This window comes from Typopeltis vanoorti, chromosome 1 (genome assembly GCF_054136105.1).
Source record: "Typopeltis vanoorti isolate ZY-2024b chromosome 1, IOZ_Tvanoo_1.0, whole genome shotgun sequence".
In the NCBI taxonomy this organism is placed as follows: Eukaryota; Metazoa; Arthropoda; class Arachnida; order Uropygi; family Thelyphonidae; genus Typopeltis; species Typopeltis vanoorti.
Window position 1 is genome coordinate 17,351,096 of NC_143549.1, and position 24,461 is coordinate 17,375,556.

Below are 24,461 nucleotides of genomic sequence, written 5' to 3' on the forward strand. Positions count from 1 at the left end.
AATGCATCACCAAATAAAAACTGGTACTAAAAGAAGTAATCATAATGGGTGACTTTAACCAAACATAGCAATAAAATCTCATGAAATAAATGAAACTGAATTTACTGAGCTCTTGCAAGGCAACTTCCTAAAGAATCAAGTGAAAGAAGGAACTCAAGGTCAAAGTTTTACTGAGGATCTCTTCTAATACAGATAACTTCTTTACAGATAACTCTTCTAATCTGCTGCTTATTTGTAATGGTGATGAATATAGTGGGTTTAGCATACAATGGTATTGGGTGCTGGAGGGAAAGAATATTGACAGTGTATGGGAAGCATTTAAAAAATACTTAAATGATGCAATATCAGAATTTGTCCCAAGAGTTTCAAGAATACATAGATAATGAGTCAAATGGATGTGTAATCTTATAAATCAAGAGAATCATAAGAAAAGGATGATTTAGGAAAGGATAATGTATCCTTTTGTCTAGCTCAATGGTTACATTATTATAGAATGTGAGCAAGTTGCTAAAACATGGCCTTCCCTTAGTAAATTCATGCTGTTCATTGCAAAGCAGAGATTCAGTGTCAACCCATTTCTGAATGTGAGCCCTAAAACCAACTTTTCCAAAATCTTCACCACCACCACTCATTAGATACTGATTGGTCGATAATTGGATTCATCAGTCTTTGCACCCCCCCCTTGTGCAATGGGATTACCATACATTCTTTCCACTCCTGTGGAATCATCCCTGTTCTGAGACTCAAATTATATAGCCTGTTCAACTGAACACTCATTTAGCATCCATGCTGCTATAACATCATGCTATCCTGTTGCTGAATTCTTATTCAATTTGTGCAACAGTTCTAATAGCTCCTCCTCATACACCTGAGTTTCTTCATCCAGCGAAGAGGTAGCAGTGAACTCAATATTGCATACACCAGGTTGGTAGCTTTTAGCAAAATGGGCACTCATTAGGAATAAATTCTTCTGCATCTGTCACACTCGTACCGTCTGAATTCAGTAGAGTTATTCTTTCATACACATTCTTTCTTTTACTTGCAGCAACAATAGAATTTTTGGGATTATTTTTAGCTTGCAGAGCCAGTTTCTTTTCATTCTCAGACTAAGCTTTCCATACAATAGTTGTAACTCTTCTAATCTGCTGCTTATTTGTAATGGACATCATCCTTATGCATACTGTATTACTTCCAAATTATCCTTTTCTTATGAATCTCTTAATTTATAAGATTACACATCCATTTGACTCATTAATCATTTATTCTTCAAACTCTTGGGACACATTCTGATACTGCATCATTTAAGTATTTTTTAAATGCTTCCCATGCACGGTCAATATTCTTCCTCTCCAGCAACCAATATGAATACATCATGATACTTTTGGATTTTGCTAAGGCTTTTGACAGAATATAGCATGGAAGATTTTCATAAATTGGAGAATAAGGGATTGGATTATAAAATATTAGAATGGATAAGATGATGGCTGAATGACATATCAAAAAGTAATATATGGGAAATATGAGTCTGCAAGATTTAAGGTAACCAGTGGTGTACAACAAGGATCAGGCCTTGGTCCACTGTTATTCAATCTGTACATTAATGACACTGAGAAGTATCTCACAGGTAATTTACAGCTATTTGCTGCTGATGATAAGCAGGGTAATCAGGAATGCAGCTAATATGCAGTACTTGCAGATTGATGTGAACAGACTAGAACTATGAGCATGTGAAAATGGCTGTCAATTTAATGTCAGCAAATGTAAAGTCAGGCACTTGGGCATGATCAGATATTTAATGTCATATTATATTGGTGGGATTATCCTAGAAGAAACTGATTAGGCTACAGACCTTGGGATGTTAGCAGATAGGAAGATGAAGTTCAGAAGTCACGTGACAAAAATTGCAAATACAACTCAAAAGATAATTGCAATACTGAAACGAAATTTAACATGTAAAGATATGAATGTCATTTCGTCTCTTATCAGGCCTTGATAAGATCTCACTTGGACTATTGTGTGTAGGTCTGGTCTCCTGGTTTCCACTGTGATTCTGATACAGTGGAGAGAGTTCAAAGGAGACTGTTAAAAATTATATCAGGATTGTAGAATAATGATTATGAAGACAGATTGACAATTTGTAGACTGCAGACACCAGCAAACAGGGGAAAGAAGGGTGATATGATTAAGACTTGCAAACTTCTGAAAAGGTCATACATTCCATCAACTGAAATTCTGTATGAATTTCAGTTGATGGAATTTTTCATTTTATGCAGAGCAGGGAAAGGACAAAAGGGTATCCTTGGAAGCTGAGAATGAATGCCACAAAGAAGGGAATGTGATCTAGATTTTTCTCTCATAGAGTGGTGCATGATTAGAATGAATTGTCATTGGATATTGTGTGTACAAGTAGCGTGAATGAATTCAAGAACAAATATGACAACTGGTGTGTGCAGTATGTGGCCTCCCTAGATGAGTCCCTAACTCCCTGGAGGTAGGGACTCATCTAGGATTAATTTCATTTATCCAACTCTGGTAAGTAACTAACTAAGCATAAAGAAGTTCATAAAAAAACATGGATAAAACCAACTGGTATTAAAAGCCTATATAGAACAACTACATTCTATAAATAAAAATATTTTTAAATACATGACTTATATAATGATAAACACTGATGTTCTGCAAAAATTTAAAAATAGAAATACTTGATGAATTTGCTAACACCTGGGTAAGTGTAGAAAGCTCAGATGAATTATGAATATGACTAAAAGTGACTGGGCTGATTGATGAGGAGAGTCAATTAAAATGTGAATGATGCTTAACCTAGTACCACAGAACTCACACATAGGCATGTCATTAACACTCCTTCCTATGAAGAGATGACCTATGCAGAGCCAAGCAAGAACAACTTCCTCTTTATGGTCTCTGCATAGACTACTCTGCTGCAATTTGATTTTTTCAGGCTTGATTTGATGGAGCTTATTGTTGTCTATTCCATGATGACTGCCACTGCAATAAAAGTCTGCCTCATAATCTGCCTGTAAATAGCAGTATAAGGGACAAAAAAATCACCCAGATGCAGTATCTTCAGCCTCATTTTCCTTATTGATTGTATGAATTGTATTGTATGTATCCATGAAGGTTTCATGGATCCGTATATAATGCACCTTTGTAGCTGAAAACAAGCTCAATGGTATACAGCTCAGCATTAACGTTCTTAGTGGAATCTGAGATTCCACATTGTAGTGGAATCTGAAGATATGCTGTCTGGGAAGACAACAGGTGATCCTGCTAGATCCTTTGATTTTGAACAATCTATTGAAACAGTTGCAAAATCAGAGTATTCCATTCTGTGGGTGAAAGACCTGCTGGTTGACAACAAGAGAGTTGAAATGTTTAGGTAACCTGCAGAAAGCAAAAAAAGCTACATGGTGTATATATATGAATGCCACAGTGGTAATGCGTTTGATCATCTGTGCAGTCTATCCTAATATCTGGAGATTCTAAGTGTGCTATACTTCTATTGTGTGCAAAAAAAACTGGTCTGGCAGGGATTAATCTTGGTAGCACATGCTGCACAAAGAGAACAAGATTTGTTGTTTTTCTGCTTTACATTTTTGGGCATGGAACTTGTGGTGGTGATGAAATAAGAGGGTGTGCTGGTGGGGGAGAAATAAGAAAATATTGCTAAGGTTTTGGCAAAATATATGTCCAAAAAGTGAAACTGCACATCATGGACACTTATACAATTTGATGAAAATGCAACAACCTTTTGGATGTTGGAGTTACAAAAAAAAAGAAAAAAAGTTACATTCAGATAATAATAATCACTAAAATGAGGAGTAGATATAGTATTCAACACTAGATGTAAGGATAATCTTCTAGAAAGGTAGTAATATCAAGTAGAGTGATATGCGGGTTTGGATTTCGTTGAGACTTGAAAGTAATATGTGTTTCCCTATGACAAGTGCCTAGCATGACGATAGGTATCCCAGTTGGTGGGGTTGCCACCTTAAGACAACTAGACTTGCCTTTTTTTTAGGAGATAGTGGAAACTACAGTTTGAGTGGAAAGCGACTCATAGATTATACAATATACAATAATTTAAAAATAATGAATACGTTTTACAAACAAAAATATACATAAATATACATGGTGTGCAAAAGGACAAAAATCAATAATAGACTACTTTATAGCAAATGAAAAAGCAGCAAACCTCTTGCTAGATGTTAAAGTTAGAAGAGGGCTAGAAATTGACACAGATCACTATTTAGTACAGGCAAAACTAAGATTTCCACCAAACTGGCTACAAAAAATACAAAAAAATTGACAAACTGGAGAAACAAAATCTAATTACAAAGTAAGACTACTAAATGATTCAAGTACAAGAAATTTATGCCAACAGAGGATTAATAACTACTTAGAAAAAATATAAGAAAATGAAGATACTGAGAAAGAATGGAATAATATAAAAGAAATTATTGCATCAGCAGCATATGAAAGTCTAAGAACACACAAAAAATATCATAAAAATAAAAAATTACACATATGGGACAATGAAATAAAAACAATAATTGAAAATAAAAAGCTGGTTTTTAAAAGATGGTTAAGTAGCAAAAAACATGAAGATAAAAGAATGAATATAAAAAAAAAAAAAAAAAAAGACGAGCAACAGCCAAAAGAGAAACCAGACACAGAGAAAGCTGGGAAAAATGTGTATCATATCTAGAAAATGACATATACAAAATAAGACTCAATGCATACAAAATACATGAATGCAGATATAAAAAAAACGGCAAATATAAATTGTGAAATAGATGTAAAAGAATTCTTGGATTACTTTACAGATCTTTGGACGGATAATACTGGCACATCAAAATAATTACACCAGAAACTTACAAAATACCTTAAATGGTATTTAAGGTATTTTGTAAGGTATAATAAGGTATATGATAACAATGAAAGAATTAAAGGATAACCTAAATAAAATAAAAAATAGCAAATCAGCAGAAGATGGGATAAACTCTGAACAGTATAAATTTGCTGGAAAAAAATTTCATTAAAGATTACTCAAATTTTTAAATAAAATACATACAAATGGACAAATACCAATAGAATGGAATACAAGCATAGTGATACCTATATTTTTAAAAGGGGATAAAACAAAACCTGCTAACTACAGAGGTATTAGTTTATTGAATACGTGCTACATAATATATAGCAGAATACTTAATGAAAAACTAAAAAATACAGTAAAAAAAATATTATTAGAATGTCAAAATGAATTTAGAAAAGGACCCTCTACAATAGATGCTGCTTTCTGTTTAAAACTACTTATAGAAAAAAGAAGAGAATTTAATTTGGAAACTCATCTTTTTGTTTATAGATTACGAAAAAGCATTTGACAAAGTAAAAAGAATAAATATACCTAATATTTTACTAAATGCAATATTGAATATATATAAAGATAATGAAATAAAAATAAATGAAAAGTTGTCTGAAAAACAATCTATAAACCAAGGAGTAAGACAGGGATGCCTTCTGTCTCCAATACTTTTCGATATTTACTTTTTCGATATTTACTTGATTGTTTAAGGTGTTCCACCTTAAACAATCAAGATATAGAAATTTCTGGGAATAACAAAATAAATACGCTATTATTTGCAGATGATCAGGTAATAATATCACATAAGGAAGACAATTTACAAAGAGCAATATATAATTTAAACATTATAGTAGAATACTTTGGAATGAAAATTTCCAAAACTGAAAAAAACAATGGCATTTTGTGGACAAACTCCAGTTAGAAGCAAAATAGTTATTAATAATAAAATAACAGAACAGATAAATACTTTCAGTTATCTTGGATGTGAAATATCATATGAAGGAGAAAAAGACAAAATTAAAACTTCAAAATTTTTACAGATTATAGGCCTGATAAATAGAACACTTGACCCAAATATAGTACAAAAAGAAACACGCTTGAAAATATACAATACTTTAGCAGTGCCCAAATTATATATGACAATGAAATTTGGGCAATAAACTAACAAGATAAACAAAGAATTTATTTAACTATTTTTGATATTTACCCATAATGTGAACTTAACTCCTAGGAGCTGTATTATTGTTCAACATTATGAGAGAAGGTCACTACCCAGACCAGTTAATCACAGAATAATCGCCGAACTTTATATAGTTTTTATATTCGGCATGAAACTCTTTGAGTTTCTCATTCGGCTAAGAAACAATATGGGATATAACATCCCTTAACTTAAATAAGTTCATGTCGCCGAATTGAAGCCTTTGGCTCTTCATTATAATTACTAATTTAATAGGACACCTCTTGGCAAATCTCATAGAAGGGATGCAAGTTCTGTTCACTACAAACTTGGTATTAACTTGGTCTACCTACTCACTGATGAGACCTCAAAAAAGGTTGAAACCGGTCTGGGTAGTAACCTTCTCTCATAATGTTGAACAATAATACAGCTCCTAGGAGTTAAGTTAATTAAAATTAAACAAAAAATAAAAACAAGTGAAATGAGATTTATGAGAGAACTGCAAAATACACATTATTAGATCAAAAAAGGAACAAAGATATTTTAAAAGAACTAAAAACAAAATCATTAAAAGAAAAACCAAACAATCATAAACAAAAATGGATTGAACATGTAAACCGAATGGCCAACACCCGACATCCTAAACAAATACTAAAATATAAGCCAAATGGAAAGAGATGGCAGGGTAGACCGCAAAAAAGGATATTGGATGGATAATGAGACCGGAACAGACCAATATGGTCTATACCTGTAATTAGTGTTATGATGACGAGAGTGATATGCAGAAACATCAGAATTATTATTATTATTATTATTATTATTTTGACACCTCCAGGGAGTCAACAGACTCATCGAGGGAGAGTGTGCCGACAGCATCGAACGATTGGCCCCTTCCAACTACTAACCGCGCTCAAACTTACTTAACTGAGCCATTAGTAGCAGAGGCTCTACCAATCGACCAACCTTTGCCGGCAAAGGTTGGTCGATTGGTGAAAAAGAATAGTGAAGTAAACAATGAGACCGATTTGTGTCTATGATCCTACAGAAGATTCTATTAAGGAAGAAGTGAATGAATTTTTTTAAAGGCATTACATAAGGTTATTACCAGCCATATAGAAATGTTTTTGGAAAAAAGAGCAAAGTGATTCTAGTAAGTAGCTGCTGGATTTCTGTTGAAGATGTACACAAATTCAAACGGAGAGAAGACACAATCATCATTTAGTTTTGAGCAGGATAAAATTGAATATCAAATTGAAAAAAATTGAGCTAAGGTGACAACCTAGCAAAATAAGTCATGGGGAGGTTTGGAAAGAACACAGAAGTTAAATATCAGGAAAGAAATACTATAAAAGGAATCATTGTGGATACTAAAGATACGAGGTGTGGCTATTAAATAATGAGACAAGGTGCACTGCAAATTGTGTACTCGTAGCAGTTGGATGCACTTGAGCATGAATGACTTTGAAGGTTCTAGAAGCAATTGAGAAAAGCATTCTTTGCTGTTGCTCATAGTTAGTCTGTAGACAGTTATAAAAGAAACATGTGTGAAGTCACTTTGCCAGACTAACGTCTAACGTTAAACTCGAGCAGCGCATTAATCTCAAATTCCTCGTGAAATTGAAGAAATCACCAACCGAGTGAAACTGTTGCAGAAGGTGTACAGTGATAATGTAATGTCACATGCACGAATGTTTGAATGCCACAAACGCTTTGCTGAAGGTTGAGAAAATGTTGAAGATGACGAATGACCAGGTCGCCCTGTCACGGCAGTAACCGAACAAAACATTACGAAAATTAATGAAATTGTACACAACGATCGCCGATTAAGCATATGGATGATAACAGACATGGTGCACATTGATAAGGAGACTTTATGACAAATTTTGCATGAGCAATTAAACATGAACAAAGTCTGTGCCAAAATGGTTCCCAAAAACTTGTATCAGGAGCAGAAAGAAGTCTGGAAACAAATTTGCACTGACATCATGGAATGGCTGACAGAAGAGCTGGACTTGCAGGAGAAGATCAATACATGTGATGAGATATGGATTTTCCAGTACGATCCAAAAGAGCATTGTCACCGAGAATGAAAAAAAGCAAGAATGAGAACGTCAAAACTGAAGGCAATGCTAATCGTTTTTTTTTTTTTTTTTTTTTTTTTTTTTTTTTTTTTTTTTTTTTTTTTTGATATCAATGGTGTGGTAATGGTTGAATGGGTGCCAGAGGGTCAGACAGTTAACCAACATGATTACCTTGAAGTTCTGGCCAAGCTGAGAGAACGAGTAAGGAAGAAGAGATCCGATCTGTGGAAGAACAATGCTTGGATTCTCCAACAGGACAACGCTCCAGCTCACAGTGCACTGTAAAGTCAGATACTGTCTGTAAAGCAGTATCTGGCTGATAAGAAGATCCCAGTGTTGGACCATCCACCTTAATCGCCGTAGTATTCAAAGTTGAAATCCGCATTGAAGGGCACCCATTTTCAGTCAGTGGATGAGGTAAAGGAGAAAACTGCAGTGCTACTGAAGCAGATAACACCTGATGACTTGCAGCACTGCTTCCAACAATGGAAAATCCGTATGCAACGGTGTATAGCTAGAGGAGGAGAGTATGGTGAAGGGGAAAACAATTAAGTTGTACAACTGTAATAATAAACCACATTTTTGCAACCAGTCTCGTTATTTAATAGCCACACCTCGTATTCTAGATGTCCGGAGTAAATACTTTGAGACTACTAATCAAACAGTGACATCACAATTTCCTCTAGAGAACATTCAAGAAGAATGCAATCAAGAGGGTCGAATTTCAGATGACTGAAGCAGAATTCTCATAGTATCCATCTAAAAACATGGAAATAAAACTGAATGTGAAAATTACAGAAGAATTTTCTGATTTAAGATTTCTGCAAGGCATACTTGAGAGAAGGCTAAGAAAAACTCTGGATAGAAAACTTCATCATCAAATTCCTGCCATTTACCCTCAAGGGGTGTACAGGATATGATAGTACTACATGAAAAAATTACATTATTATTAATTTCCTATCTACAATTTTCCTCCAAATCAGTCTGTTACTTGTCAAGACTCCAACATTATCAGATCTTATATTTCTATCGTCTAAAGCACTTTGTACAGTATCAATCCACCTATATCTTGGTCTTCCTCTAGGTCGTTTCACTGCCAACCTGGCAGAGAACACGTGTTTTGCTAATCTTTCCTCACCCATTCTGTTTAAGTGACCATACCACCTGAGATTAGCTCTGCTAACACATTCCTGGATGCTGACAATGTCAAGTTTTTTCCTAATATCTTCGTTTTTAATATGATATTGCCATTGATGCCATCTGTTCACGCCTATAATCTTTCTCAGGATTCTCATATCTGTAGTCTCTAGTCTTTGGTCAAGTGTTGTACTTCTGACCCAGCTCTCGGATCCATAAGTTAAAGCTGGTTTGAACACTGTCTTGTACACAGCTAATTTAGTGTTCCGACTAATTTCTCTCTTATTCCATATGAATTTATTCAATTGACTTCCCACCATACCAGCTTTGCTTATTCTGTTGTCTATTTCTATATTTAATTTACCATCTTCAGTAAAAATCGTGCCTAAATAGCTGAAATGTTTTACTTGTTCCACTGGTTCTCCATTCACAACACAGTTGACATTTTCAATGATTCTGCCTATTTTCATTGTCTTTGTCTTTTTATTGCTGCCCTTCATACCATATCTATTATAACAGCTATTCAATTTAGTCAGAGAATCTTGCAGACTTGTAGCAGATTTATTTAGAAGTATAACATCATCCGCATAAAGCAAAGAGCTGACATTAACATCTCCAATTTTGATATCATGTTTAATACCACTTTCCTTCATAATGTGATCCATACAGATAATGAATAACAGAGGATAATGTACATCCTTGTCTCACACAAGATTTAACATTAAACCATCTTCCTGTACTTCCTTCAATTCTAACTGCTGACTTACAACTCAAATAAAGACTAAGTATTGCTTGATATAATGTCCCATTGACACCATATAACTGCAGCGTATTGAATAGCTTCTCTCTTGGCACCTTGTCATATGCCTTTTCCAGATCGACAAAACTTAAATACAGATCTTTGTTATATTCCCATGCTTTCTCGACTATTTGTCGTAAAGTGAAGATCTGATTCTGACAGCCTCTATTTGGCCTGAATCCAGCTTGTTCTTCACCAAGCTTTTCTTCCACAATTCTTCTCAACCGTTTCTCAAGTATACTTGCATAGATCTTGCCCGGAACACTCAGTAGGGAAATACCTCTGTAATTCTCACATGCAGTTTTATTTCCCTTTTTATATATGGGTACTATGAGAGCTCTACTCCAGTCATCGGGAATTTGTCCCTCTGTCCAGGCTTTCTGAACTATGCAGTGCAGCCACTTTAGGACTCTTATACCACCATACTTCAGCATTTCTGGTCGAATATCATCTACTCCTGCTGCCTTTCCACATTTCAAGCCTTTGATGGCTTTTTCTACTTCAAGTATGGATATGTATTTCTGACTTGTTTTTTACCACTCTGCTGTCATCACTGCTTGTTTCATTTAGCAGTTTTTCAAAGTAATTACTCCATACTTCAAGGATATCTTTTTCTCCCGTTTTCATGTTACCTTTATCATCTCTAATTCCTTTTACAGCACTCTTTCCTCCATTCTTAAGCTTCTTCAACAACCTCCAGAATATTTTGCCACCTTCTTGATATTTATTTTCTATATTCTTGCCAAAATCCTCCCATGACTTTTTGTTTAGCTAGTTTTACACAGTGTTTAGCATTCTTGCATTTGTCTCTATATTCTCTAAGAGCACAAGCCGACTTATTTGACAGGAACTTTTGGTATGCTTTCTTCTTTTCCTTCACTGCCTCTTTAACTTCCTGTGTCCACCAGGGAGTTCCGATTTTTTTATCCTTACAGATAACCTCACCACATGCCTCTCTGGCAGAATCAATCAATGTTTTCTTCAGAGTTTGCCACTGAATCTCCAAGGTTTGATTCCTGTTCTCAAACTCTTTAATTTTTTCTTCAATAATCTTTGTGTATTTTGGCCTACAGTTCACATCTGAGAGCTGCTCAACTTTTATTCGCTTTAAAACTTTCTTACATGTTATTCTTTTCAATATGAAATTCAATTTTATCCTGCTCAAGACTAAATAGGGATCACTTCCAATTTCAAATCCTCTGTACACTCTGGTGTCCTGCACCAGGGAGAAAACATCACTATCAACAATAACATAGTCAATGAGACTTTTCTTATTCCTAGCCTCTTCTCTCCATGTGAATTTGTGCACATTTTTATGTTGGAACATGGTGTTAGTAATAACCAGTCCATGTCCTGAGCAGAAATCCAACATATATTTGCCATTATTATTAGCTTTGCTCTTTTCTACAAATTTTCCCAAAATATTTTTGTATGTCTCACAATCATTTCCTACTCTGCTATTTAGATCCCCAACAAGGACCAACTTTTCATTTTTCATTGTGTCAGTTGCTTTTTCTAAAGCCTCAAAAAATTCCTCCACTTCTACCTTGTGGGACCATAGGCACAAATAAGTCTCACTGTCCAGTTCCCCATTCTCATATTTGCTCACATTACTCTACTTGAGACTGACTGCCATTCAAGAAGATTAGCCTCGTATTTTGTGTTGAATACCATGGCTACTCCTTCTTTTCCTTGATTGTCATTGCCTGAATATAACATTTTGTATTTATTGCTCAGAAAGATCTCACCAGTTTTGGTCTTTTTTGTTTCAGTCACCCCTATTATGTCGATCTGGTACTTATCTAATTCCTCAGCTAGCTCCATTTCTTTGCCATTCAGGCTTCTTACGTTGATAGTACCGATCTTTAACTCTGGTGATGTTGAGTTGGGGTTTATTTTCAGATTTGTTCCAGTAGCTGAATTTTCGCTGTTCGCCCTGGTTCCTGGTGAAAACAACGGGGGCCTTGTTTAACCGGGCGACGCCCCAGCCGGCATGAAATTTTGTCATGTTGTACCATCATTCTATATTTTGGAAGGATAGAAAACTTGGAAAATAAAAAGAAAAGAGTATGAAAAGAAAAAACTGATTATGCAGACTAAGGGCAACCCAAAAGAAATTTATCGTTATGTTACAAGTAAATAAAGAATAAATGAATGAATGTAGAAGAATAACTTTACTGAATGCAGATTGTACTCTTGTGTCAGAAGTTGATGAGATTGTTCAATTGATGAGTGCTCACTATGCTAAGATATATCAAAGATATCTAAGATATAACATACTGCACAGAGTACTATTACAACTGTACTGGATGAAGAGATAAAAGTACATGAGAGTGAGGTTGAAGAACTGTTGCATAACCAGAATAAGAATTTAGCAATAGCAAGAACAGATAGAATATTATCATGTATGCAAGGAATGATCAGCTAAATTGGCTAGTTCTTTGACATGTTTGTATAACTTGAGTCTCAGCTCAAGAAAAATACCATAGAAATCGAAAGAATGTATGACAGTTCTGTAATACAGGGTGGTGCAACAACTAACATGCCTGACTACTGATCTATAAGTATCTAGATGTGGTAGTGAAGATTTTAGATCAATTGGTAAGGACACACATACAGAAATGATTGACAGATGAGCTATACTCTGCAAGGAACAGAATGAGTTTATTAAAAAGGAGGTCATGTTTCAGCAATTTGCTCATTTCATAACAATGTAATGGATGAGCTGGATAAAGGAAATGGATACACTATGCTTTTTTTTTGGATTTAGCTTGGGCAATTGAAGGATACCACATGAAAGCCTGGGAACTGAAGATGATGTTTTTCTTTTGCCTGACTAAGGATAAATCGGAGTTTAGGAAGAGTAGAGGAACATGTTTTGATGTCGAACTTTTTAAAAATCTAGACAGTTTGGGGGAGAGGGAACTAATGTAAGGCAAGGAAATGTAAGCTCTGGGGTAGTAGAATCTTCATTAGTTTGTTGACGACAGTGAAAAAGAAGTTTCTCAATACTTTCTATATACTAAATTATATATAGCAAAGATAAATTATTAAATTGGAAACTTTTACATACAGTAAAATGGCTGGTAATGCATCTTTTCAAACAGCTCTTTTTCACCTTCTTCTAAGAGAATTTTAGCTTTTCTCATATCCTTTTCATTTCGGTTTAAGTCAAATCTTTGTCTTAGCAGCACAGCATTAAAACGATATCCAGGTCTGTAAGGAAGAGTAGAATACTATATTTTAGAAGTTTCTATTTAGCAAAAGTGCTGGTTCTTCAATTTAATAATTTAACTACATTACTGAATAGTTTGAAATAACGTACAATTGATCAGTAAAAACAACACTCATTCATAGTTAGCAATAATAAACATCACATTTAACAAATGCACAGAATTATGAATATGTATTTTCCATAGCTAGTAATTCTATTATATGATAAATTTAAAAAAAACTTTATTTAAACATCAAGGAGAGATTCGTCAAAAAACATTGTGTACACTTTTCTTTATATTTATTCACCACAAACCCTATACTTGAGCTACTGCTGTAAGCTAATGACAGTGAGAATGTTTTGAGGGAAAATATTTAGAGATGCTCACTGATATGCTAAACTGCACGGGGCAAAACTAATGAAGATAATATAAAGTCTGCAGGATAATGCTTGCCAATTTAATACAGCAAAATGTAACGTTATGCATTGTGATAAAAAGATTACAAACAGTGTATTACAATGATTAATGTAATAATGAAATTGAACTACAGGAAACTGCTGAGGATAAGAGTTGGGGAGAGGGGAGGGATAATGATTGACAGGTAGTTGAAGATAAAGACACAAAGCAAAAGTGGGATATCTTGCTCCCTTTTGCATTATGCCTAGGAAGTTGAGCTTTTTCTTATTTTTTAATACTGATCCTATACACGAGAGATCAAAGAATCTATAAGCATATTATTGCTGTGGAAGAGGATGAAAGTGAGGATTGAGAAAGAAGAAACTAGCTGAAATTTTTTTTGGAGGTGCAAGTTGTAGCTTTTATGAATACTTCAGGAGAAGGGCTATTCAAAATAACAGAGATAGATGGGATAAAAGATGAAAAGGAGAAGCAGATTTAATGTGCAACTGCACGGATAAATAATGCTGGATAGCTTCTGCACTTGTTTTAATAGCCAAATAGAAGTACAGGGAATATGGTTACCAGTCTGACAGAACAGTGACCATGGAAGTACTTAGAATAGACAGTACTGAAACATTGCATCTGTGAAACAGAGGTGAAGCGAAGGATCATCTATGAGCTAAATTTCTTCCCTCTCACAACAGCATAAAGAATTTTTTGGGAGAGTTTATGTTCACTGCTCAAAACATGTGAACAGTATTCTAAAGATGGATGGATTTGGGATTTGTATAGTTAGTAGCTGTATGGGCATCTTGAGAAAATGGCAGGAATGAAAAATGACATCTTGAGCTGAACAGAATGCCTATTTTTAGAGTTGATGGTGAGAATTTAATGCTGTGATGTGTGTATGCCAGGAGAGGCTTAAGGTAAATCTTAGTTCAAGTACAGATATCTGGTCATGTTGAGTGATTCGTGTATTAGTGGGGATAATGGTAAGTGAGCCGAGATTTATTTTGAGAGAGAAAAGAGAAGACTGTATTTTGATGACATGAAAAGGTGATGACTAGATTACTTTTTCACTGAAAGATGATATGGAGATTAGTGTTTAATGCACTTTAAAGATCATTTTAAAGCTTGGGATGTCTGAACACTGCATAATTTGTTAAATGATTAGGATTCATGGAGAGTAATTATTTATACGCAGCAGAAAAAAGAGTAGGTGATAGGACAGAGCCCAGAGGCACTCCTATTTGTGGTGAAGCTTGAAGAGAGAGGGAGCCATATACCATGACATGCAGTGAACAACTAGAGAAAGCTGGTTTCCCAATTAGAGGGTGACAGAGAGACCAATCATTAATGACATAGAAAAGGATCTGAGAGGAACTGTGCATCTGTTTGCAGATGATGCAAAGTTGGGTAGAGCAATAGTGAATGCTCAGGATGTCAAACTTTTGCAGAATGATTTGGATAGTTTGGAGGACTGGGCAAAGGAGAATGGATGTCAATTTAATGTGGAAAAATTTAAGGTTTTGCATTTTGGAGTAAGAAGATTAGCAGCAGTAAACCACATTGGTGGAACTGTACCCCAAGAGATTGACGAGGCCAGGGATTTGGAAGTGTTGGTGGATAGAGTTGAAGCTTAGGGGGACACATCGCAAAAGTGGCAAAATCAGCTCATCAAATCACTTGGTTGCTGAAAAAGACTTTAACAGACATAAATAGGTTATTGTTCCTATGTATCGAATCTTGATAAGACCCCATCTAGACTACTGTTCCCAGATATGGGCACCAGGGTTTATTATGGATGGGAAGGAGGTGGAGAGGATCCAGAGACAAGTGACCAAGATAATAGCAGGACTATTGAATGAACCTTATGAGAACAAGTTGAAGATTTATGGGCTGCAGAAATTGGTTGATAGGCAGGAAAGGGGTGATATGATTGAGACATTCAAATTACTGATATTTTTGAGAATAGGACTGGTAATGGGAGGACTAGGGGCCATCCATAGAAGCTTGGTAAGAGTGTGGTTAGCAAGGGTGTTAGAGCTAGGTTTTTTACTTGGAGAGTGGTAAATGAGTGAAATAAGCTGCCAGAGTCTGTTGTGGGTGCCATGACTGTAAATGAGTTCAAGGTGAAGTATGATAGATACTGTGTGAATGTTGAATATTGTTCTTGACATGATGTTGGGCCTCTCTCGATGAGTCTAAGGACTCCTTGGAGCTGCCTGTAATAATAATAATAATAATTTTGTTGGATGCACACTTTAGAGACAAAGTGAATAAAAAGGAAATTTGAATAAGTGTATACAGCTGTTAATGGAATGAACAAACTTAAAATTGCAAGATTATTTTTATATTTTTGAAGGCACTGTGTATTGGTAGACAATTTTAAAATAATAGCAAGTTTGACTTAACATTATTTTAGCAAATGAATATCCAAACACTAGGATAAACATCTACTACAGATGTTTAATAACAGATGTCTAGATAGATACTTTAAAGAGATCCCCAGACAAGTAATGGAATCTATTTTAGCATAACTAGCATTCTTCCTGGTACTACTTTGTGCTTGGGTATAACAGATATATTAGAAATAGTTATGTTTACTGAAACATAACAGCATTACTGTTAAAAATTATTATTGCATGACAACTCCATGAAGTGTTCAGGATTAATTGCAAAAGGCCACTTTAACTACACGACAGATTGCGTATTGTTGTGTAGTTAAAGTAACCATTTGCAAGATATTCTTCAAAAAATATTTGAACGAACTGTCAAGATGGAATGCATGCAGTTGCAGTTTTAATGTTACTAAGTGCAAGGTGTTGTTGGAGTACAGAGATATAATGTTGTGTACTTAATGGTGGAACTGCAATTCAAGAGACGAGACTCGAGATCTGAGATTAAGAATGACAGTCTGAAGTTTAAAGCATACATCACATTGCAACTATTATAAAGGTTGCAGTGTGAGTGTGATGTGCACTGTGTGTGTGGCACCACATAAAATACAGGAATACCTTGTATAGCGCGGTTAATTGGTTCCAAGAAGCGTCCGCGCTATGCAAAACTACCCTGTTCGATGTCTATTTATAAAGGTTTTCAATTTAATTTGTTTATTACAAAAATTTAGGATAATAAAAATGTTTAAAAATGAAAAAAAAAATTATTTTTATTAACTAAATAACAAATAAAATCTTTTTAAACTGATATAAAAGTTGTAGAAAACAAAACAAATGTTGCTTCAATTTTAGCATACAGTAATTTACTTTTTACTAAAGTAGTCTTTTAGTGTTCATTGAACCATCCTTGTCTTCCATGTCTCTTCAAGTGCTAGATCTCTGTAGCATTTGATGGCATTATTGAGACTTGGTCTAACTTTGATGCTTCTTTCGTAATTCGGGTCGGCATTTATGAGAAAGTCGGAAGCTTTGTCGATTTTTCTCACAAAAGTTGAAAGGTCATCAAAGGAAAATTCTTCAACCATGACATCAGTGGGGTCATCTTCGTCTGCTTCATAGGCTCATTGTTGTTCCAACTCCAAAAGGGTTTCATCATCCAGATCATTTAAATGAGAATCAATACATTCGTTCACATTGTTACAATCGAAACTTGTAAAACCAAGATCTTTGCCCATCTGCACAATTTCTGTTGAGATTTCTTCTTTCTGTGTTGCAAAAGCCAACAAAGTTCTTTGAACAATGCGACAAGATATTATGCCATATGACTCTCATGTTGCTTTGAGTCACCTCTTGCCAAGATTCATAAATATTTTGAATGGCATCTTTTATGTTAAATTTCTTCCAAAATTCACTCAAAGTCCAAGAATCTTCTTCTGCTGCAGCTTTAATAGCTTGAGCAAAAGCTCATCTTAAATTGTAAGCCTTGAAAGTGGAGATAATGCCTTAATCCATTGGCTCAGAATTGATGTTGTTCTTGGAGGGAAAAAATTAATCTTGACATTTTCATCTAAGTCAATCAATAGAGTTGGATGGCCTGGCTCATTGTCTAATAAAAGCGAAATTTTGGAAGGAATATCATTCCTTTTACAATAGCTTTTAACTTCAGGGCAAAAACAAGTTTTAAACCAGTCCTCGAAAACTGAATGAGTCACCCACGTTTTTTGTTCGAACGCCAATGAACAGGTAAATTGTTCTTTGTAAAGCCCTTAAGAGCTCTTGAGTTTTCCGCTCTGTACACTAACAGTGGCTTCAATTTTAAATCACCTGATGCATTACCGCCTAGTAAAAGTATCAATCGGTCTTTTGACACTTTATACCCAGCTTGTGCTTTTTCCTTCTCTGCTAGAAATGTGCACGATGGCATTCTTTTCCAGAACAAGCCAGTCTCGTCAGCGTTAAAAATTTGATCATCTGTGTAGCCTTCCTTCTCAATAAGCTCCTTCAATTCACTGGGAAATAATTCTGCAGTTTTAGTGTCAGCACTTGCGCTTTCACCTTGGATTCTTACGTTATGGAGTCCCATATGCTTTTTGAAATTGTAGAACCACCCGCAACTTGCTATAAACGTTTCACTGGTTGTAACTCCTTCATTTTCGCTTTTATTTTATCATATAGACTTTTTGCCTGGATTATCATTTGACTCAAAGGAATCTTTTTTCTGATTACAATCTTCAATCCAGATCATTAGAAGGCGTTCCATATTTTCCATTGTAGAAGATCAATTATTCGTGATCACTTTTGACATATAAGAAGCGGTGCTCATTCCATGTTGTTTAATCTTTTCTTTGCTCTGAATAATTGTTCGTACAGATGACTCATTCATTGAATTCTCACGTGCTATTTTAGCAAACAAAGCGCCACTGTCTTGACATTTTATAATTTCAAGTTTCTTCTCTAATGTCAACCACTTGCATTTTTTTGTTACTCCAACAGTGTCTTCTTTGTTTTGTCTCTTTTCACTCATACTTAATTAATAAAAAAAATATTAAATGCTAATATTAACGTAAATAATAAAATGCCACAGGGAAAGAATGTGTCTACATGAGAACCAATGGAATAACTACTGCATAAATGTGGCTATCGACTGTCACTTGCGGTGCCCGGGAATAGCCAGTCAGTGTTAACAATGTTAGTGTAATAATGATAAGTGTAATAATGATAAGTGTAATAATAAAAACCGCGTTAGACCAAAACTCGCGTTGTTCAAAACCGTGCTATACAAGGTATTCCTGTACTGGTCATAATACATGTGGGCTACTCCTCATATTGGTCACCTAGTTTCCAGTATGCTGTAAAAGCAACAGAGCATAAGGATGTGAAAAGGGGAATGATATGATAAATATAAAGTTAGCAAGAGTTCGAAAGGGGGGGGGGGGTTAATTACCAGATTAACACCAAAGTGATTATACAGAGTGGAAAGTGAGATAGAGAGAGGGAACAAGGGAGAATGAGTTTATCCCTGCAAGCTATATGAGAGTGAGGAGTAAACATTTTTACATGAGAGAGTGAACAAGTTTTCGGTTCAATATGATAGATATGCTGCTCACTGAATGAGACTCCCATAATGAGGGTATTAATTTACATGGAAGTTATTTACATTAGCCATAACGAGGCTATTGATTTACATGGAAGTTTGCTGTAACGATAATTTCACTGTAAATAGCTGTATGAGATAATCAGGGCATTCTATTCTTCAAGATTGAGTTCCAATGGCGATGCTTCTCTGCATTGAATTTTACTATAATTACGTGACACCTCCAGGAACTCATCGCGGTCTCTTTCTGCGCATATATACACACAATCCTCGAAATTAAACTTAATAGTATCCTTCTCGTACGGGTAGAAAAGCCAAATACTGCATTAATTCTGCCAGAAAGAACAATACTTTAGATAGTGAATTATGCGTTATAAAGTGGGAGGGGGGGGGGTTAAAAGCACTGGCAAGCCTACTTAGCTAAACACATATATTACTTGTTGTGAATCCAGTCTCCAAGAGTTCGTAAGGCTCGCTTATATAAACTCTGCACTCTCCGGGTATGACTAATAACTGTAGTTTGCAAATAAGGTGCAGCCATTATATACTTATCACTTATTCTCTACAAACAAAGTAATGGCTTGAAGGTAAAAAGCAACTCCATATAAATATTGAAGTTTTACTTTGAAATCAAACGACCTCAAAGTTCCGTGGAACACACTTAAAGCGAATGACGACCACTAGGCGGAGACGTCATCGTAGGAATTTATCTCCACAATATTTTTATTGAGTGAACAGAAAAGGGAAAGCTGGACGAATTAAAAATCTAAAATTGATCGAATAATAATTGCTAGATTATATTTTAACTTGTAATAAATTAACTCTCATACAGATTTATACACGGAAAAAAACCGATAACGATCTTGAAGAAAAGACGATCTTTAATGAAATATTCGATTCTCGTCATGACAGAAAGAATCTTTATATGGACTTTTTCAATTGAATGTGAGTTAGCCAATCTCCTATGGAAGTAGCAGGTTTTTTTCCTCCCGGAAACTCGAGTTTTTCATCCCGCATACAGAAAAATCGGCCCTTCAGAACACATGCAATTTACAGACAAAAAATACTAGTTGTATTGGGGGTGGTTGTGGGCAGTATAGGTTCTGTGTAGTAGTTGAGTGACGGAGAGTTGCACAAGTTTGAGCGTGGTTAGTAGTTGGAAGGCTGTTGGCACAGCCTTCCAACTACTGACCACGGAGAGTGTGCCAACGTTCAATGCTGTTGGCACACTCTCCCTCGATGAGTCTTTGGACTCCCTGGAGGTGTCAAATAATAATAATAATAATAATAATAATAATAATAATAATAATAATAATAATAATAATAATATCAGCTGAAATCAGCTAACGCCTTTTTATTCCCGTATACGGGGAGTAGGCGAGGCCATTTAGCTAACACTCTCCCTCGATGAGTCTTTGGACTCCCTGGAGGTGTCAAATAATAATAATAATAATAATAATAATAATAATAATAATAATAATAATAATAATAATAATAATAATAATAATAATAATATCAGCTGAAATCAGCTAACGCCTTTTTATTCCCGTATACGGGGAGTAGGCGAGGCCATTTAGCCCTATCTAACTTTTGGAGACTGAGTGGGCAGTTCAATCTCCACTGGTACCAATCAGAGATAGATGGCCCAAGGCTATCACTAATTAAGCGGTACTCAGTGAAGAGAGACGGCTCAAATGTGCCGCCATCTCGTGGTCCCTAACCCTAACACAATATATTTAATGTCTGAAATAATGTGGGTTCTACGGTCGATTTTCTTGAGTTAACAGGACGAAAAACCCGAGTTTCAGGGAGGAAAAACCTGCTTGCCCGTGCCAGAGATCGACTAACTCGGGAACCGGTCGAAAAAAGGCTTAGAAAAATTTCCTCTAGTCACCGACTAGACTCGAAACCAAGTCTTCCTTCGTGCGGCCAAGCGACGTGGTTGGCAAACGCCACATTTACTGAGCTACACGGGCTCTTTAATAATAATAATAATAATAATAATAATAATAATAATAATATTATAAGGCCTGTGTAGCTCAGTGGAAGTGGCGCTTGCGTCCTCTGCGCTTGGCCGCTTGAAGTTAGACCTAGGTTCTAGTCTAGTTGCTAACTGGAGGAACTTTTTCTAAGCCTATCTTCGACCGGTTCCCGAATTAGTCGATCTCTGGCACAGGTAAGCGGGTTTTTCCTCCCGGAAACTTGTCCCGGTTTTTCCTCCCGGAAACTCAAGAAAATCGACGGTAGTACCCACATTATTTCCGACAGTGACATATCTTGTTAGGGTTAGGTACCAGCACTTGTTTCCCAGCCTCTTCATCGGCGACTGCTATAATTAGTGATAGTCATGGGCCAGCTATCTCTGATTGGCTGGTGGAGATTGAACTACCCACTCAGTCTCCAAAAGCTAGATAGGGTATAAAGGCCTCGCCTACTCCCTATTAGGGAATAAAAGTCGTTAGTTGATTTTTTTTTATTTGATAATAATAATAGGTGTCCTCCCGCGATGAGCCTTCAGACTCCTTGGAGATGTCGCGAATAATAATGATAATAATTACTGAAGTATGTCAAAAAATACCAAAATGAAAGCCCAAATTTAAAAAAAAAAAGAAAGAAAGAAAGAAAAGAGAAATAATGAAGATGAGAGAGGAATAGGTAACAGAATGTAGGTGTAGTCAAGAAAATGGCATGGCGTTTACCAGTAAAGATAACGGGTAAAGTAGTGAAGTACAACAAGACATAATAGTAAACAATGGTGTCTTTTGGTAATCTTGATGAAGTCAACAATAATATTATGGAAGCAGATTGCTTAAATATAAAGCAATACATGAAATGATCTGGATATCACCCTTTCATAAAAACAAATAAAAGGTTGACCACATCACACTCAAAAGTAGTTTTAAAGTCTACCCTTAAATGTTAAAGCATGGTAAAGCGAGTAATAAATGTAGGACAAGATCATTACTTAGTAGCAGCTGAACTTTATTGCGGCAGAAATAAGAACCTTAATAATAATAAAAAAGAAAAGTTAAAATAGCATATGTCCGAATTACTGTGAATGACATGAAGTGATATTTTTCTGCTATGATAGTAAAATAATTTCAATTTTGTAATTGAAAAAGAAATTGGAAAAGAAGAAAGCTCGGAATATAGAATGGAAATGGAGAAAAATTTAGGATAGCTATAATATCACAACAGACTGTCTGGATACTAAGAAAGAAAGGGGAAAAAATATAGAATGGTTATCGTGCTTGACCTCCAAATTCATAAAACGAAAATATGAAATTAAAACAAAATAGTCCTAAAAAAATCCCATAAACCCTTTTATTCCCAAAAGGAATAAACGAGGCAAAAAAACATAGTCTAACGACTTTTGTTCACATATATGGAGCAGGCGGAAAAGTTTTAGCATTATCTAACTTTTGAAGACTGAGTGGTCAGTTCAATATCCACTGGTGGGCAATCAGCGATAGCTAGCCAATCACTAATTCAAGTGGCCAGCAGTCAAGAGACAACTCCAGAAATACCGCTATCTCATGGTCGCTACTTAAACACAATATTTTTAATGCCTGAAAAAAAATGAGCTCTATGGTCTATTTTCTTGATTTATGGGATGAAAATCCAGTGTTCGGGAGAAAAAATCCACGTGCCTGTGCCAAAGGTCGTCGATCTCTGGTCGAAAAAAGGCTAAGAAACAGTTCCACTAATCAGAGAATAGACTTGAACTAAGTTTATCGTTGGGCGGTTTAATGCTGAAGAGTGCAAACACCACTTCACTGACCTACACAGGCTTGAAAAATGAAGCCATTTAGTCCTAACTTTTGAAAACGATCGGGAACCTGGCATCCACCCTTAACATCTCACAGAAGAGCTGAAGCCAACCGCTACAGATTTTAATTAACCCGAGATGAGTATGGCAGACAAGTGTCACAATCTTGTTTTTAATTCTAATATTATACATAAACGTCTGAAATACTAGTCGTCCTACGATCGATTTTCTTTAGTTTAAGGGAAAATACCTTTTTCCCAAGCACAGATAGATCAACTCGGAAACTAAATAAAAAAGGATATACAAAACGCTCCTATACTCCTTAACTATACACGAAAGCTTATTGTTGCTTCTAACTTTGTGCCGTCGCGTCGCGACATCATTATCATCGGCATAAAGCATTAATGATGCCACATTTGGACTATTGTGCACAGATCTGGTCGCCAGGATTTCTTGGTGATGCGGAAGTGGTAGAGAGGATTCAAAGGCGGGTTACAAAAATTGTTGCAGGTCTGTGGGATGTTCCCTATGAGGATAGATTGATGATCTGTGGGCTCCAAAAACTAGCTGATAGACGTAGGAGAGGAGATATGATAGAGGTATTTAAATTGTTAAAGGGATTTTACAGGATTGATACTGATGATATTCTTAAGACCAATGCAGGATGTGAGAGAACGAGGGGCCATCCCTGGAGATTGTGTAAGAGTGTGGTTAACAAGGGTGTTAGGACTAGATTTTTTACTTGGAGGGTTGTGAATGGGTGGAATGCTTTGCCAGAACTGGTTGTGAATGCTTCAACTGTGAATGAATTTAAGGAGAGGTATGACAGGTATTGTGTAAATAATGGTTAGTGTGTCAATGTCGGGTCTCCCGCGAAGAGTCTTTTGACTCCATGGAGACACCGTTAAAATAATAATAATAATAATAATAATAATAATAATAATAATAATAAAAAAAATAAAAATAAATCAGCTAACGCCTTTTTATTCCCGTATATACGGGAGTAGGCGAGGCCATTTAGCCCTATCTAACTTTTGGAGACTGAGTGGGCAGTTCAATCTCCACTAGTACCCAATCAGAGACAGATGGCCCAAGGCTATCACTAATTAAGCGGTACGTAGTGAAGAGAGACGGCTCAAATGTGCCGCCATCTCGTGGTCTCTAACCCTAACACAATATATTTAATGTCTGAAATAATGTGGGTTCTACGGTCGATTTTCTTGAGTTTACAGGACGAAAAACCCGAGTTTCCGGGAGGAAAAACCTGTTTGCCCGTGCCAGAGATCGACTAACTCGGGAACCGGTCGAAAAAAGGCTTAGAAAAATTTCCTCTAGTCGCCGACTAGACTCGAAACCAAGACTTCCTTCGTGCGGCCTAGCGCGGTAGTGTGCAAACGCCACATCCACTGAGCTACACAGGCTATTACTTTTGTTTCATTCGTTAAAGGAAGTATTAATAGTGAGTCGGAATGGATAATCCAGAAGCCTGATCCACAGCAGGGGCCTTGC

General features: G+C 35.8%; 1 protein-coding gene across 1 annotated transcript in view; it reads right to left on the reverse strand.

Moving 5' to 3' along the window:
- ND-B22 (NADH dehydrogenase (ubiquinone) B22 subunit) overlaps window positions 1-19,853 on the reverse strand; it is a 65,361-nt gene extending 45,508 nt beyond the window's left edge. Inside the window, exons 1-2 of the mRNA XM_090396814.1 lie at window positions 19,621-19,853; window positions 13,150-13,292 (exon numbers count right to left, since the gene is read on the reverse strand). Coding sequence (XP_090252940.1) covers window positions 13,150-13,292; window positions 19,621-19,724 — 247 coding nt within the window. The 5' untranslated portion in view covers window positions 19,725-19,853. The remainder of the gene's footprint in view (window positions 1-13,149; window positions 13,293-19,620) is intronic.
- Between the last annotated feature and the right edge of the window lie 4,608 nt (window positions 19,854-24,461).